Source organism: Phoca vitulina, unplaced genomic scaffold, assembly GCF_004348235.1.
Source record: "Phoca vitulina isolate PV1807 unplaced genomic scaffold, GSC_HSeal_1.0 scaffold4, whole genome shotgun sequence".
Lineage (NCBI taxonomy): Eukaryota > Metazoa > Chordata > Mammalia > Carnivora > Phocidae > Phoca > Phoca vitulina.
In genome coordinates this window covers 82099923-82117637 of record NW_022589707.1, presented here as the reverse complement: position 1 = coordinate 82117637, position 17715 = coordinate 82099923, and the positions used below count along the sequence as shown (strand labels likewise).

Below are 17715 nucleotides of genomic sequence, written 5' to 3'. Positions count from 1 at the left end.
CGTAGATGGAGCTAGAGGGTATTATGCTAAGTGAAATAAGTCAGTCAGAAAAAGACAAAAACCATATGATTTCACAAATATGTGCAATTTAAGAAACAAACAAAAAAAAGAGCAAAAGAAAAAAGAAAGAGGCAAACAAGAAACAGACTCTTAACTATAGAGAACAAACTGATGGTTACCAGAAGGGAGGCGAATGGTGGGGGTTGGGGGAAATAGGTGAGGAGACAAAGGAATGCGCTTGTGATGAGCACTGGGTGATACACAGAAGTACCGAATCACGGTACTGTCCACCTGAAACTAATATAACACCGTATCTTAACTATACTGGAGTTAAAATAAAAGCTTAAAAAAAACCCAACATAGTCCTAGGAGAGCAGAAGAACTATTATCATCTGTAGAGGTCCCCCAATGGCCAGGGAACCAGGTTAACCATTGGCCTAAGCCTCTTGTGATCTGTGTGGATGCAAGTCAAGCAATGTTCACGAAGAGGTGAATACATTCAGTAAGGGGTCTCTTGGTGGATTCAGGGGTCAGTGGATTTGTATGGGGAGTAAATAGTTCCTAGCCCATTGGAGGCAGTCAATAAATACCTGTTGAATAGATGAATTGTATGAATGACAATGAAGGAATAAATGAATGAACGGTTGACAGGAAAAGTAGGAAAGCAAGAAAAAGCCAAACGTGCCAAGGACAGCAAAGGTGAGAGGCCCTGTCCAAGAAAGGCAGTCAGAAGGTTTCAAAATGAACCAAGCACTCGGTACGAAAAAAAGCAACAATGACAAAAATATTTCTGAATCAAAAAACAGCCTGCATTAATTGGCTGGCTCCTTGGGAAGTGAACAGTAAGCTCCATGAGGTCTATTCACCTTAGTAATGAAAATAACAATAACAATAATAAATTAACTAAGCTCTTAACTCTGAGCCAGATAGTGTACTAGGTGCTTTATACGGATTTTTCTTTTTAATCCTCACAATTCTAAGAGGCAGCTACTGTTATTATTCCCATTTGACAATGAAGGACACTGAGGTGTAGAGACGTTAAATAGGACATGCCCCAAATCACGTAGGTAGTGGGTAGTGGGACCCAGATTCCAAGTCAGCTCTATTGAAATTCAAAGCCCCTGACTGATCACTGTTAGACTGCCTCCTCTACCTGTTCCCACTGCTCAGCACGGTAGGTGGCCACAGGCACTGGGCAGTATTTGCTGAATGGATAGGGCAATGTGGGATTACGGCACTGTCGTGAAACCGAGCAAATTCCTGACCACCTCGCTAACTTTTACATATGGATGCATGGCCTTATGTTGTCTTAAAAGCTAATCTGTGGGTCACTAAAGGACTTAAACTCCATTCCTAAGGCTAGCACATTATTTTTGCATAGTTTCATTCTCCCCAAGCTAAGATGACATCACGTTACTATCATTATCATTCTCAAGCATCAATAGCATGCTTTATATAGAACATATATTTAGATCCAAGAACTTTTTCAAATCTAATTAGTGTGATCTACATCCTTCTTTTGCATCTCTTTTGCATGTTGAATCATCTCCGAATCTAATGTTCCTTTTCATCTATAATTGCTGAGACATTTACATTATGCATTTTACGAACTCTCCCAGTTAGAAAGGGCTTTAGAGCTACATCTCCAGTCATTTTATGTTACAAATAAAAAAAGAAAGAAGCCTTGAGATGTGAGATAATAATTCCAGCCTAACTACTTTTTCTGTGTACTTATGTGCCAGCCTCTGGGCCAAGTGCTTTTCTTACACCCTTATTTAACCTAACTATGAATACAGATACTATTACCAACTCTATTTGGCAGAGAAGGAAACTGAGGCATGGTGATTTGCTCATATAACTAGTAAGCAGTAGAGTGAGGACATGACTCCAGGTCATTCAGCTCCAAACCTAAGCTTTCAGTCACTATCCCCCATGGTGTGTCTATGGTCACTCAACTTATCAGAGGCCAAGTTGAGATAAGAACTCAGGTCCGTGGCCTCCCAGACGAGACTTCACTTCACTATACCCCTTTGTTATCATTAATATTTTTAAGTGCAGTGACACTTCTGAAACCATTTTTGACCAGCTGAGAACAATGATTTGTAAAATGTGCCATCTTTGGCGTTACTCCTGATTCTATTGCTTGCTTTCAAAGAAGAATGTTTTCCATGGCATCCCAAAGTAGGGGATGGAGAAGGAACTTACACTCTCCAGACACAGGTTAAAGAGGAAAAGAGGAGAGTTCTCTCAGTGAGCCATGCCCGGGGTAAGAAGCCACACTTACGTAGATAATGGAGAGAACGCCATTATAGTTTTTGGTGGAAACATTGAGAACGATCTTCAGCTGTGAGACCAGCACTTGGAAGGCCGCAGCTGTTGTGAATCCGCCAACCAAAGGATCTGCCAAGTACCTCACGATGAATCCAATCTGCAAACCTCCAAATATCAACTAGTATAAGAAAGAAAAAGTTAACGTTTGCCTGAGAGAAGGACCAACTCTCTTGAACTATTAACGAGTTAAACTTAATACCAGTTAAAACTCTGGTTAGCCTGCTAATAACACAAAAATACTTGTAGGAATGCCCCTCCACCACTCTGAAATTTGGAAACTGTGGTAATCTGAACCTTGAAGTATTTCTAGATATGTAATAAGAAAAACAAAAATCATGTGGCTTATTTCTGTGCCTTTCAGATCCCATGGCTCTGCTCACCAGGACACTGTTTTCTCCTTTGTTGGTTCTGCACACTTCCCTCCCTCATCCTCATTTGAATCACACATGTTATTCTGATTTTTTTTTCTGTCTCTGACTTTGATGATACTCGAGCCTTCATAAGTGGGGTCTTGCTGACTATTTCAGCATCTGACCTAAAACAATATAATTTAGAAAATAACTTTGGGGGTCCAATAAATTGCTCGGTTTTGCGTTTAAATGAATCTTGAAGTCCACATGCTTTACATGCAGTTATTTCAAATAAAAATCATGCCGATCCATATTGTACTTGTAATCCCATTACCTGTATGATTCCAACCAAAAGAGTAAGGGTGCTCGCAATCAATACTCTTGCCGTATCTCTGGCCACATAGTCTATCACGGTGGCATTGAAGGCGGTGCCATTACCGCTGGATATGTGAAAGTGTTCATCCGGGGCCATGCTCAGCACAACAGATCCCACCATTAAACTGACCACTGGGAACGGCCCTGGGGGAAAAAAAGCCTCTACCGATTAATAATTATTCATCACAAATGTTTAGGTCCAACATGTCTATGTAGGATTAGAAAGATGTGTGAAATTATTAGCTGTGATTGGGAAAATCTTGTTTGTTCACAAAGGAAGCTACAAAGCAGACATTTCAAGGCATTCGTGACCCAGAAATGAGCAAGAGAGACATGTAGGTAGCAATTATAATACAGCACTCCGGATGCTTTGTGAATTCACAGGAAGGTTGTCTAGCTTGTCTTTGCGAGGTCTTCACGCGTATTGGGGCAGGGGTGTGGGGAGTTGCTAGGAAGGGTTTCCTGACAGAGGTGGCAAACAAGCTGAATCCTTACCTGTTCTATCTTATTTCCATATAAGTTCATTTCCTAGAGCATCCAATGCCCTGATCTCTGTGGAGCTGAGTACCTTGATCAATATCACAAGGTCCAGATTAGGATAAAGAAACAGCAAAGAGAGTATGTAGTTTCTCTTTTTCTCTTTTCAAGACAAATTATTTTTTCATATCATATGCCAGTCTATAAGATTCTGTGTTTTAAAAGTATTCCTTTTCTCCCAATCACTCCTGATATTTTTATCCATGATGGTGAGCCTATCTTTTGTTCATGGAAGGCCTTAACAGTTGGGAGGGCTCAGTACCCAAATCCAGTAACCTGGAGTGTTTAAATGTATAGAATACCAAAGAGAAAAAAATCAGCTCCTATGTTCTTCACGTTGTCAAGCATTTGATACTGATTGATTCTCCCAGGTGAGAAAATGCTTTCAGTCAATAGCTTCTTCCTGATCTCCTTCCATAGCCAAGGCAATATGCTAGATACTGGGGATAATACGGCTAAGGATGAGGATATGGGCTGGAGATGATTTTGTTTGTCTCAAGAGGATTGTCCAGGTAGACATGTCTAGCCAGCAGATGGATGTAGGCGCAAAATTATCTCAAGTATAAATGTCAAAGTCACAAAATAGCATTAAAACATTCATTTACTAGAACATTCCAGCAAAAGAGAATTCAAATTTTAGGAACAGCAGAAAATAAGCCTATTTTGAGTCATACCAAGAAAGAAAGCCAAGCTTAGTTTCTAAATAGTTTTGGCACAATTTTGCCAGTCTTCCAATATTAGTGACTTAAAATGAGTACAGTTTTTAATGAAATGATGAATATATATTTGATGAACATAATTTAGTAAATTTAAGTAATTTTAAGATAAGTTAGTCTAGTAAAACAGTAGGTTTGAGGACCTCTTGAAGATTTTTTTCCCTTGTCATTTTGTATTTTGGAAGACAACACTTTCTAAATATGGAGTCAAATTTATTACATTTCTTAAAATGAAAACATGCTAGAATTTGAAGGTAGGCTGTAATTTTGACAATCTTTCAATTTTATCCTCTTTTATTAAAAAAAAAAAAGAGAGAGAAGTATAAACCTAATACCAAAGAGATGGTATTTTGAAAGCTAAGAAGAACCATTGTATCATTGAATTGGATAATCTCGCAAAACACTGAAGGCCTATTTTCCCAGAAAACATTAAGAAAGATATGGAAACATCTTATATATATATATATAGCTAAAACACATTAAACGTGAATAAATACAATTGCAATATATGCTTATAATTACCAACTGAGATGTGCCTTGATGTTCCAAAGATAAAATATGTCAGGATAGGGAAAAAAGCAGAGTAGAGACCATATCCAACAGGGACTGCAGCTAGCAGAGCGTATGCCATGCCTGAAAGTACATCCAAAATGATTAAATTCACAAACAAAAGTTAGGGTATTCTTTCTACTGTGCAAAGAAAGGCCTTTTCATAGATATCCCCAGTTTGCAGCTTGCCCTGCATGGTCTTCCTTATTTTGCGTATAGTCCGGGGTTATGCTAGGATGCAGAACGTGATCTGGATCAGCTGAGATAATGATTCATCCTCACGCACCACCTGCTTAAATAAATTGATTGAATTGATCAGTAATCCAATTATCCACTGATTAGACGAGTGGAAAAAGAAAGTCAAGTCAGTTGGTTAAAAACTTCATCAATTCAGTCCAAAGGCTCAGAGCAGTTGTGTACACAGACGTTTCGTGTGAATGCTGTGTTTCTCTGTGTCCGGAGGGACACAGTCATTGTTGCACTGTGATTCCCCCTTCCTTGTTGGGGAACAGAAGTTAGATCCAAACAAAGGAAACTATGACAACTGTCCACGGCAGCAGGTGAGACAGCTCTACTAGGCTTCCCTCAAGGAGCGCAGCTCGTCCACTGGGGCTGTCTGTCCCAAGCAGCCTCTGGGGCCACACGGCGCAGTGTGGAGAAATCTCAACTTCTCCATGTACATGGGAGTTGGAAGACCGTAACGATGCCTTCTTTTCCCTGGTTAAATACTTCTTAGGTAGTCAGCACATCTTACTACATATTGCCTCCTCACACTTCACCCACAGTGAGAGAAAAATCAAGCCCTTTGATCACTGGGTTCTTAACAAAGGATTACATTTTATAGCAGTTTTAAAAAGGGCAGAAAACAACCTAAATATGCTGGCTCACAAGTGCCCCGAATTATTTATTGAATGAATGTCTCAAAACAGAAAAGTGGTTAACTGAATTATATTTTACATACTGTAATTCTGTAAAATGAAATGGACGTGATGTATAGGAATACATTTGCTAACATGGAGATATGTAAAGAACAAAGGAAAAAGTAAGGAAAAGCAGGATTCAAAATCATGGTAAGGTGGTGATGGGTATTAAAGAGGGCACGTTCTGCATGGAGCACTGGGTGTTATACACAAACAATGAATCATGGAACACTACATCAGAAACTAATGATGTAATGTATGGTGATTAACATAACATAATAATAAAAAAAAATCATGGTAAGGGGGTGCCTGGGTGGCTCAGTCATTAAGCATCTGCCTTCAACTCAGGTCATGATCACAGGGTCCTGGGATGGAGCCCCATGCGGGGCACCCTGCTCAGCGGGGAGTCTACTCCCCCTTCCTTTGCCCCTCCCCCCTCCACTCATGCTCTCTCTCTTTCAAATAAATAAATCTTTTATAAAAAATCGTGGTAGTATGCACACTCTCACTTTTATAAAAGTAAACAAAGATGTTGCATGTACAAAAAAATCTGTAAAGATTTTCAATATTATACAAAGTCATTTCCATATACAAAGACTATATAATTAGTGGTGCTAACAGACCCATGTATTCACCGTCCAGCTTAAGAAATAAATTGCCAGTAAAGTTGCAACTCTGTGTATTTTTCCTCAATCACGTCTTCCTTCCACCCTCCACTCCCAGAAGGCAACCACTATCCTGAATTTAGTGCTTATCATTCTGACGTTTTATTCTTTTACATAGATATGCATTTATGTGGGCATGCCTGGGTGGCTCAGTCCATTAAGCATTGACTTTCGGCTCAGGTCATGATCCCACGGTCCTGGGATCGAGTCCTGCATCGGGCTCCTTGCTCAGCAGGGAACCTACTTCTCCCTCTACCTGTTACTACCCCTGCTTGTGCTCTCTCTGACAAATAAATAAATAAAATCTAAAAAAAAAAAAGATATGCATTTATGTGTCTAGTAGGATATTTACTAAAATATTAATGGGTTGTCTAGGTGGTAGGATCAAAGGAGACTTCTAGTTTGTGGAGGAGGTATTTTTCATGTTCCTTATATGTATTTTCTGGTTTCCTACAATAAGCATTCAGGCATTCATTTGACAACTGTTGATTATGTACCTACCATGTGCCCGCACTGTTCTAGGTTTTGGAGGATATGGAAGTGGCCAAAAGAAAGTGTCTGCCCTTACAGAATTTGCATTCTAGAATGATCTGTATTACTGATGCAATCGTTTTAATCTATAACTTACAACAAGAAATGGCAATAATCACTCGTCCCAAGAACTTGGAGTGGAAAGGTGACTCCCCAAAGGGAAGACAAGCAAAGAAGGAGCAGAAAATAAAAACAACCTATTTTCTATGTTCTTTTCCCAAGTTCTTCTCAAACTTCACCTCCCTAAACTGTGCAGTTTTTACCGGCCTGAGAAAATGGGGACTTTGTCTGTTTCCATACAGTGTCCTACTTAGGGACAACTGCTACTCAAATAGACTGTAATCATCTCTATTTATAAAGGATTTTGGTGCAACAATTTTGAAATTACACAATTTGTAAGGAAATCTAAGCCACTGATTTAAGCCACGGAACTTCTGTGCTGATACCCTTCATGTGTAGGACGGTGGCATATGCTGATAAAGGTGGTGCTAACAGACATTTGAAAGCCTCTAGAAGGCAAAAGTAGACACTGGAGAGCAGTCTCCCTGCAGTTGGGAATGAAGATAGCTTAAAAGGCCTGCATTGATCTTTTGCTGCCTGGTGGTAACATTTTTTTTTTTAATAACAAAAGTCAAAAAGATCCCATTATCATTAGCAACCAGTGGTTTCTCAGTAACTTGAGCCTGCACTCTCTGGTGAGTTCTTCCCGCACTCCTCAGCTGCCCCGCCAGCCAGAGATGGGTCATGGATCTTGCCACCACTAGAGACTATGGACCGCCCCTGAAATGTCAATTTTGAGCTCCCTCTCTCAAACTATAGCCTCCCAGCCTTTCAGCTTACCTACTCCAGAATCCTTGTTGCAACATTTCTTTGTTCTTGTGGGGCTTCTAAAGGATTAACTTATTCACTTTATCCCTATCCTTGATGTCCCCAGGACTGCCTGGTGGTTCAACTCCATGCAGTTGCTCTGAAAAAGACTCAGATCTCCCGTACTTTCCTCAAACTGCCCCTCCCCCTTTTGCACACAGACACGGTTCAGAGATGAATCTTAGACTCCGCCTAAAACAAAGAATCCATAAGAAATGTTCCTAATTTGCTTTTCACCATAATTTCAAACCCCTCTGTATTTGTACCATTTGTTCTTTCTTCCTTTAAAAATGGAGGAGATATCCCTCCTGTCTTTAAGAAGCAACCCGCCTACTTCTGTCCTTGAGCCCCAGCTGCAGTTCCCCCGCTTCTCGCCACTTTCAGTTTCTCCTCCACCTCGGGGGCCATAGACGCCTTTCTCTCTACAAGGACATTCCCACCAGTTCCCAGATATATTCTAGTATCTCTTCTATTGAAAGAAACCTAAATCCCCCCTCATTCTACCTCTATCCCTTACCTCTCTCTGGTTACAGCCATTTTTCTATTCTGCTTCACAGAAAACCTTTTTTTTTTTTAAAGATTTATTTATTTATTTTAGAGAAAGACAGAGAGAGAGAGCATGCGTGGAATCAGGGGGAGGGGCAGAAAGAGAGAGAATCTCAAGCAGACTCTGCACTGAGCACAGAGCCTGATGTGGGGCTCAATCCCACCACCCTGAGATCATGACCCGAGCCGAAACCAAGAGTCAGACATTAACCGACTGAGCCACCCAGGCGCCCCACACAGCAAATGTTCTTAAAAGCATTGTCTGTGTTCCATCTTCAAACTCTCCCCTGAAGAGTATGACACTATCGCCCCTCAATCCTTTTTTTTTTTTTTTTAAAGATTTTATTTATTTATTTGTCAGAGACACAGCGAGAGAGGGAACACAAGCAGGCTCCCCACTGAGCAGGGAGCCCGATGCGGGGCTCGATCCCAGGACCCTGGGATCATGACCTGAGCCACCCAGGTGCCCTGCCCCTCAATCCTTTTAAAAACAACCTCCTCTCTTGGCTTCTGACCCCACATCCCTCCAATTGCTCTTTCTCTCCAACCTCCTGAGCCTTCTCACAGTTCTCTGTGGCCCTCCTCTTCTCTTCCTGACCTCTGAATGGTCCAGCCATCTTCTCTTCCATCTGACCTTTCTCCGTGGGTAGTCTCAGGCATTCCCACTCCTGTAAAGATCGCCTCTACAGGGATGCTTCCCTGCTATGTCTGCCTAGCCCAGACCTCTCCTCTGTTCTGCACACTTGTAATAGCTCCAACTCCATATTTGGCCTTTCCACTTAGAGGTCTCACAGACATCTCAAACTTAGCGTGTCCAAAAGGAAACTCTTCACTTTCCATCCCAAACCTGCTCCTTAGCCCGTCTTTGCCATTTTAATAAGTAACATAACCATCTACCCGGTTGCTCAAGCCAACAACTTTGGAGCCATCTGGGATTTTTCATCGACATGCTAAATCCATCAGTAGACACCAGTGATGGTTGCTCCAAAATACATTTCAGATCTGTGCAGATCTGTCTCCTGCTCGAGCTGGTTTAAGCTGACACAACTGTCCTCCGGGGCTGGGAGGAGGGTGAGGCAAGTCAGGTGCCTGAGGCACAATATTTAAGGAAGCCTCCTGAGAGCAAGTGCCTCACTGCCTCATCCTAACCCAGCCCTGCCCAATCTTATCTCGTTCTGTTCACCCTCCCCCCAAACACACTGCACCCACCACACTAGAATTCTTCTTGCAACTCCCTTGGAAACACACTGAACTCCTTTTGGCCTTGGGCCTTTGCCTAGTAACACTCTCCCTTCTGCTCTTTCCATGGCGTCTCCTCATCCTCTGGATCTCTGACTAAATTTCATCCCTTCAGCAAGGCCTTCCTTGACCATTCTATCTAAAATAAATACTCCCTCCTCAAAGTAATCCTTAGTACAGAGTATTTAATCCAACACAATGGATTAAATCTATTACAATCTGTAATTATTTTTTTGCTTTATCTCTTTATTTATTTAATTAATAATTTAATTAAATTAACGTCCACCATTTGAAAGGAACGCCGTGAAGTCAGTACCTGTGCTTGTCAATAAACCACTGAATCTTCATGGCTGAGCACCTGGCATACAGAATTGGTTTATAAATAGTATTAAGTGAATGAAAGATGAATGAATGCATGAATGAACCAGGTTGACCTCCCAGAAATTTACTTTACAAAGATAACTTTATAGAGATAGAAAAAGATTTAATGGATTTCTCATCTACTGAAAAGGAGTTAATAATTATTTTTGTGAGGATTAAACAAGATAATTGGCCAAAGCCCTTAAGCATAGTGTCTGATACTTAATAAACAAAATTAAAAGTAGGATTAATTCTTATAAGATACTTGTCTATGAAAATTTGGGAGCTAGAGCTTGAAATACCATTTTTTTACCTATAAAGATGATTCATCAGCAGAAAAGCAATTCAGTCCTCTTCACTCAGTGTTTATGAAGCCATCTATTTTGTGCCAGTCTCCATGCCAGGCACTAGCTAAACACCATTAATTCGATGGTTCCTGTCCTCTAGGAGTCACACAGTGTTGCTACGTTATAGTTTTTACAGTCCCCAATGGGCACGTGGCATCATCAAACTAATGTACTGCCCAGCCCTACCTCCTCTCCCATCCACCTTGTGGTGGAAACCGTGGTTGGTCAGGCAGGCGCTCCACACTGAGGCCGCAGAATACCCTCCTCTGTGGAAATCTACCTGGCTTGCTCTGAGTAATCTTGAGAGCTCTATGGGCAAAGGTTGGACATTGCTCAACAACTGTTACTAACTTCTGAAGTAGTTCATTTTCAAGCCATCTTTCTACCCACATCCCCACCCGACTCTACTTCTCATCATTGGGCAGTCTCAGACTTAACCTTCACGGAAACTCCATCTGACAACTCAGCCTCCAGGAAGCCAGTCCCAGTCCCCTAAGGCTGGATTGTGAGCATCTGTGCGAGCTCACCTCCGAGGCCTTGTTCCCCCTGTCACAGCCCTTGTGGAATTGTTATCATGCACTTTCCCAGGGACCATGAGATCCTTGACGGCAGGTGGTACCGCTCATTCACGTCAGCATCCCTAGTGCCTGGGGCACTATAATTAGATGCCCCATCAAGTTATAATAAATAAGTGAGACTTCTGTTTTCATGGTCCAGGGGTTTGTAGAGTTGGGGGGATAGCAGAAGCAAGACAATGGGGATGGGGGACAGAGGAGAATGCCCATACTGCGATTCACCAACTATGCGACAGATTTCTAAGATGCTAATGGAAATATAATATAAAGCCTGTTTAAAACAAAACAAAGGAAAACAAAACAAAACACTGCTGTTAAGACATTTTGCCAGAGATTAAAATAAGGGGATGGATTAAAAAAAGGAAGGAGGACAGACAAAAAAGCTTATGGACAACACTCCAGGCTAAAACACTTCCTTCACTTTCCCTTAAGCCACCTTCAAATTGCAGGTCAAGACCCATGTGTGGGATGCAAAATAATGTAATGGACTGCAATCATCATTTAAAAAATATAAGCAGAATAGAAGAGGATGGAATAGAAACTATCTGAGTATATCACTTGTAGTGGGGGTTAATATTATTTCACAAAACTTGAGATATGCATGTGCAGATCATGATGTAACATCTATTTCTTACTGTGAGTTGTGGTCAATAGAAGCTGGGGAGCCACTGCTCAGATGCTAGAGCTCTAGTTGAAGCCATGCAGCTCAAGAAGCAGCAGGGTTTCCCAGCAAAGAACTCTAAGGAAGAGGAAAAAAGAGGCAAATCTGTCCACTAAGGGGCTCTAGAGGAAGATGAAGCTCTTGAAGGGTAAGCAAACATTTGGTACAGACTCCTGGGACTCAGGAGGAAGTTATGAACTGCTGCTGGAGATGGTGACTCTCAATCACTTGGAAGCCAATCCACCAACACCTTACCTTGCAGCGTGCCCACTAGCCCAGTACTAACTCCCGAAATGATGTCACTAAGCAGCCATTCCTTGATTCGGTACTTGGGGAGCCAGTCCAAGATGGGCAGGAGAGTCTTCAGCACACCAAGGCCTCTCTTTCTTGAACAACTGTCAAAAGGCAAGAAAACTGGGTTTCCAATACCATCTCGGTCACAACCAGTTGCAAAGCACAAAGTTTTGAGCTGGGCTCTGCTGATCTTTATAACCATTTAGAAAAAGAGTAAGAATTGCCTGGCAAATACTAATGCTCAAGTGCTTACCATGCTTTTGCCAAGAACTCTATCTACCCTTTTAAATGCGCTGTACTAGAAAACACAGGATTAAGTGTTCCCTCCCCTCTTCCACCTTTGTAATCCTCTGAGAAAATATCCCTACACAAGGACCCATTTTCTAGACCAGCCACAGAACGATCAATGTGGAGTCTCCAAAAGGAGATTAATTTTCACACTTCTAACCCAGGCGCCTTCTTTTACTACTTCTTTTTCTTTAAAGAAAAATAAACACACTCTCTTTATTTTGGCACAACAAGCTTGGAGCCAGTTTATGCAAAAATCTTAATATGATAAATGTACACTTTGTTGTACGTTGCTACTTAGTATTTTTTTAATTCAGCATCCTATAGATAAAAGAAAAAAATGTTAAGAGTGGATGGACATTATCTGACTTCTCATTCAACTGAACTATTTAAATTATATTTATGAGACACTTGGAAATTTTGATGTTTTTCATATTAAGGAATTATTTTTTTAGGTGTGATAAGGGGACTGTGGTTATTTTTTTAAGAGTCCCTAGAGAAATATACTGAAATATATACAGACAAAAAGATACACTATGTAGGATTTGCTTCCATAGTGGAATGGGGGCAAGTGGGTGGAGATAGATAGAGCTTGGTTGTTGAAGCTGGGTGGTGGGTAAAAACATGGAGGGGGCTTCATTATTCTACTACGTTTACTTTTGTATATACTTACGTTCTGTAATAAAAGATTCTTAAGAAAGAAAATCTGGCAGCACTTGACAATTCTCTAGTTCTTTTTTGTGGTATCTAATTACAGGCGGCCCGTTTGGGTTTAGAGAGTGATGCAGGTCTCCCTGGGGGTCCCACTGCCAGAGAGGGAAGACCTTGGAGTACACTCTCCTGGGTTCTAGTCTTCATTCCGTGTCTCCGAGTGGCATCCTGCCTAGATGAACTTGGGGCTTTCAAGGACTGGCCAGGTGATGGGTTTACCCATCCTGTCTTTTTAATCGAGCCCCTTTCTTCTCCACTCTCCTCAGCCTGACCTTCACGAGGAGACCCTAGGGATGTGCTGTACCCCAAAGCGCACTCCAGATGTCCCGAAGAGAGGAAGAAAAGAGAGATGGGGCACCCGGGACACACTCTGCCCAAAGATGAGTTTCCGGGGCTAAACTCAATTCGGGCCGAGAATGATGGAGCCACCCTGCGACCAGGAAGGACAGCAATGCGGATGGTTGAAGCCCAGGCGACCCGGCAGGGGGGCGCGCCATCCCACGCCGGGTCCGCGCGCCCACACGCCCGGCCCCACTGCTGCCCGCGCCCAGCCCGCCGCGGCCGCTACCTGCAGCCCTTGGCCAGGCTGTCCCGCAGCGTCTTGCGCTCCTGCAGGCGCAGCTCGTACTGCTGCTGGAAGGCGAGCTCGCTGTAGACCGGCCGCGACACCACGTAGCTGCAGCTGTACTCCGGGAGCGGTGGCGGCTCCAACCTGCCGCCGGGCGCTTCCATGACCTGCGAGGCGGAGGACGACGAGGAGGGAGGAGATGGAGCGGGGAAGGAGGGAGAGGAGGCGAAGAGGAAGGGACAGGAAGAGGCGACCGCCCGTTAGCTGTCGCCTGGCCCCACCTGTTGCAGCCGATCCCGGAGCGCCTGGTCCGCGCGCCGCCGTCCCGGGCGCTCCAGGCCGCCGCCCCCGGGCGCGCACCACCCGGCTGCACCGGGGCACGTGAGGACCTTCGGGTCCCGTAGCCTGCACCTGCTGCCCGGGGCTCCCGGACTCTGAAGAGGGTGAGGCCCGCCTTGGGGTCTTCCGCAGCTCGACCCAGTCCCCACCCGCGGGCAGCCAGGGCGCTGTCCGCGTCCTGAAATCTCCCCAAATCCCGGCTGGAGCCCGAGCGCGTGCGGGGACGGAAGGGGACCCTGGGAGCGCTCCTCTCGCTTCGCACCCGACCCAGGGCACAGCCCCAGGCGCGCACCAGGAGAGAAGCACTGGCCCCCGGGCCGGGCGTGGAAACCTCAGGCCACGTTACCCGGGGCCCGAGGCTACGTGCACTGCAGGCAAATTCCAGCAGCGGGTCCCAGTTCTCCCGGGGGCAGAACTTTGGGCAGGTGGAGCAGACCTCTTGCCCGGGCCTGTTTTGCTAGCCTCCTTCTCGCTCTCAGCTTCTCAAAAAGAAGGCTGTACTGCCCCCTGCCCACCCGCTCCGTGTCCCCACACTAGTCCCATCTGCGGCTAGCGATGCCTCCCGGGAGTTCAGCCCGAGCTGGGGGGAGTAAGCTGCATCCTCAGCGGCCAGCTCACCTGTTTCGGCTGGTGGCCCGCCCGGAATGCCCCCGGGGACAGCCGTTCCGCTGCCTTTATAGCGCTCGCAGAAGGCAGTGAGACGTTTTATTTATGGAACAACAGAGACACCTTAGTTGAAAAGAGGGATACAGAGGCAGCGGTCTTTCTCCACCTATCCTACTGGGAAAGAAATGCTACTCCTCCCGCATTCTTTCCCTTTCCCGAACCCGGAAGGCCGAGATTCTTACTGGTTGTCACGTAAGGGCCAGTGGGATCGTCGCTCACCTCGCGATTGCTAACGCAGGCTGCGAGGTCAGGGGCTGGGAGAGGGAAACTTGTTACAGGAGAGCAGAGCCCCGCCCTGCGTGAAAAACACGACTGCTTGGAGCGCTGACCTTGGCTCCCAGGTTGTGTGAATGAAGAAGCTCCACAGTCAGGACACAGCTCTCATACTGCTCCGGGTGGGGGAGGAGGAAGGGAGCAGTGGCCAGTTTTGTATTTAATAACGCTCTGTATTTCTAGAAAGTGTTTCTTCGGAAGTACTCAGTGGGTGGTGGTTATAGAGAGTTCATAATTTATTCATAAATTTTAGATACATTGTGAATTCACTTTTCTCTCTGTGTGTGCCTGTGTGTGTTATATTTCACAATCAAAACCAAGTGTCCAGGGGGCTGGCTTTCTTACCCTGCTGACTCTTTGGTTCTTTCTATCTTTCTTCTCGGTCAGCTGGGCAATTAAGGAAGGAATCAGCTGGACTCCACAGGAAGGGAGACTAGAAAGAAGTGAGGGGCAGTCGGATCTATCCTACCTCAGCAGGGTTCGTCTCCTGCTGGGATGAATCTCACTGACTAATGTAGGTGAAGATGAAGGAGGGGAGAGTTTGGTAAACAGGAAGATTCTCGCCCGATTATCAGTGTTCTGAAGTAAATACAGAAGAGACTCCAAAAGAGACTATGGACCTTCTGGACACCAGCCTTCAGTTGTTTAGCTGGAAAATACAGACCATGAAAATTCTCTAAGCTCCAGGAAACAAAACTCCTCTGCGGAGAACCCTAGTGTAAATTCCCTGTAATTGTATTCCACATGGTGTGAGCATGTGCATTTTCCCGATAAATGAATGAGTCAACAGCTCTCAACAGATGTTCAAAAACTTACTTGATTCTTAAGGTTAAGGAGTGCCTGGCTGACTCAGTGGAAAGAGCATGCAACTCTTACTTAATCTTGGGGTGCTGAGTTCAAGCCCCATGTTGGGTGTAGAGATAACTTAAATAAAATAAATAAACTTTAAATAAAGTTAAGAACCATTGAAGAAGGGACCCAAAAATAAAAATCCAGGTCATGAACCTGAGAATTCTTATCCACTCACAGGGGAGGTTTAGCTTGTACAATTGACCCTTGAACAACACAGCTTGGAACTGCACAGGACGTCCTGTAGGTGGAATTTTTCTCATAAGTACAGTACAATACTGTAAATGTGTTTTCTCTTCCTTATGATTTTCTTAATAAGATTTTCTTTTCTCTACCTTACTGTATTGTAAGAATACGGTGTATAATACATAAGTCATACAAAATATGTGTCAATTGACTGATCATGTTACAGGTAAGGTTTCCAATCAAGAGTAGGCTATTAGTAGTTAAGTTTGTGGGAAGTTAAAAGTTATTGGAGGACTTTCAACTCCACAGGGTTTGGAACCCCTAACACTCACATTGTTCAAGGGTCAACTGTATAAACCAGTGGTTCTTAACTAAGGCCTATTTTGCCCCTTGGGGGGGGGGGGCATTTGGCAATGTCTAGAGACATTTTTGTTGTCACGCCTGAAGGTATGCTATTGAGATCTAGTGGATGGAGGCCAGGGATGCTATTAAACATCCTATGATGGGGTTCAAAGTCCTCTAAGGTTCTGTATGTTACTTAAAGTGTACATCTATTTCTAAATTGCTACATGTACTAAACATACGAATCTCTCTCCATATATATACATACATATGTGTGTATATAGTGTATAGGCATTTTCTGTAAGTAACACATTATTGGATGTGTAACTCAACTACACTGAAATAGAGGCAAATATTTGTCTTAAAGTAGATTCTGAATGTTTCCATTCTATACACCCTCACACATAACTTCAAGCTCCAGTTAAAACACTATCTTCTCCAGGAACATTCCTTGATGCTCTCAGTCAGAATTAATCCAGTTCCTTTTCTGAATTCTCTTGGCCCCTTATCTGATTCTCTCAAGATGCCTTTCACTATCTACCTTAATATCCTAATTCTGTTTTCATACAAATCTTCTCTCTCTCACTAGACCAGAACTTTTTGAAGGACAGTACTATGCCTCCCTCAACCACCTTTACCTTCTATCATGTTTTCTAAACAGATATACTTAGAGCCCAACATATTTCTTTTAAAAACTAAAACTTAAATTACATATTGGTCTACAACTTTTTTTTTTTTAATTAAGTCTATGTCACTGATATCTTCCAGGTGAGTACACATGGATTTTTCCTAACTTTTGCCAATGGCTGCCTAAGATTTCATGTCAATTCATATAATTGGTTCCATAGTCATTCAACTGGTTGAATTCTTGATTCGAAACCTTACCTGTAACATGATCAGTCAATTGACACATATTTTGTATGACTTATGTATTATACACCGTATTCTTACAATACAGTAAGGTAGAGAAAAGAAAATGTTATTAAGAAAATCATAAGGAAGAGAAAACACATTTACAGTATTGTACTGTACTTATGAGAACTAGATGATTCACAATTCTTAGTTGAGTTAATGTGGAGGCTCTACGCAAATACATATATAACCCACATCCCATTCTAGAACTTCTGCTCCCTGTTACTTGCGATTTTGAACACTTGTAACCTGGGCCAGTCAGCTCTGTGGACCACTTGTGTCAGAACTTAATGGTGGTTTGGTGGTGGTGGTAGAGATCAATAGAATAAGGAGTGGGTTAGAGGTGTCAGAAGGACAGAGGAGAATAGACTATCAACTTACACTAGAAGGCAAGGGGGTAACTTCCTTTGGAGAATAGAATTATTCTTTGAACTGCATATTTCTATAGAAGAATTTGGTTTAATAATTATCACACTGTAATATTACAGTGCTGTATGTACCCGGTTAAAGATACTGTTTTCTTCTGTTAAATGCCTTTTCTTTCTTTACGATTTTTTTTTCATTTTCTTTCTTACCTTTTTCTTTTCTTTCTTTCCTTCTCTTTGCCTTTTTTTTTTTTAACAAACCCTTGTGTTGAGGGCTTTTGACCCTGAAACAGAAGCAGGTTGTCTACAAAGGGATGTATTTATTTATTTGAGGGGGGAGGGAAGAGGCAGAG

General features: G+C 43.1%; 1 protein-coding gene across 5 annotated transcripts in view; it reads right to left on the bottom strand.

The window, feature by feature from the left end:
* The window catches only part of SLC26A4 (solute carrier family 26 member 4), a 48812-nt gene extending 32912 nt beyond the window's left edge, over window positions 1-15900 (bottom strand). For 4 of the 5 annotated variants that reach the window (XM_032402383.1, XM_032402385.1, XM_032402386.1 and 1 more), the window contains exons 1-6: window positions 14388-15900; window positions 13431-13597; window positions 11825-11964; window positions 4832-4942; window positions 3016-3200; window positions 2285-2449 (exon numbers count right to left, since the gene is read on the bottom strand). In XM_032402383.1, coding sequence (XP_032258274.1) covers window positions 2285-2449; window positions 3016-3200; window positions 4832-4942; window positions 11825-11964; window positions 13431-13594 — 765 coding nt within the window. In that variant the 5' untranslated portion in view covers window positions 13595-13597; window positions 14388-15900. Of the gene's footprint in view, window positions 1-2284; window positions 2450-3015; window positions 3201-4831; window positions 4943-11824; window positions 11965-13430; window positions 13598-13711 lie in introns of all 5 variants that reach the window. The other variant, XM_032402384.1, reaches the window with a different exon arrangement.
* Between the last annotated feature and the right edge of the window lie 1815 nt (window positions 15901-17715).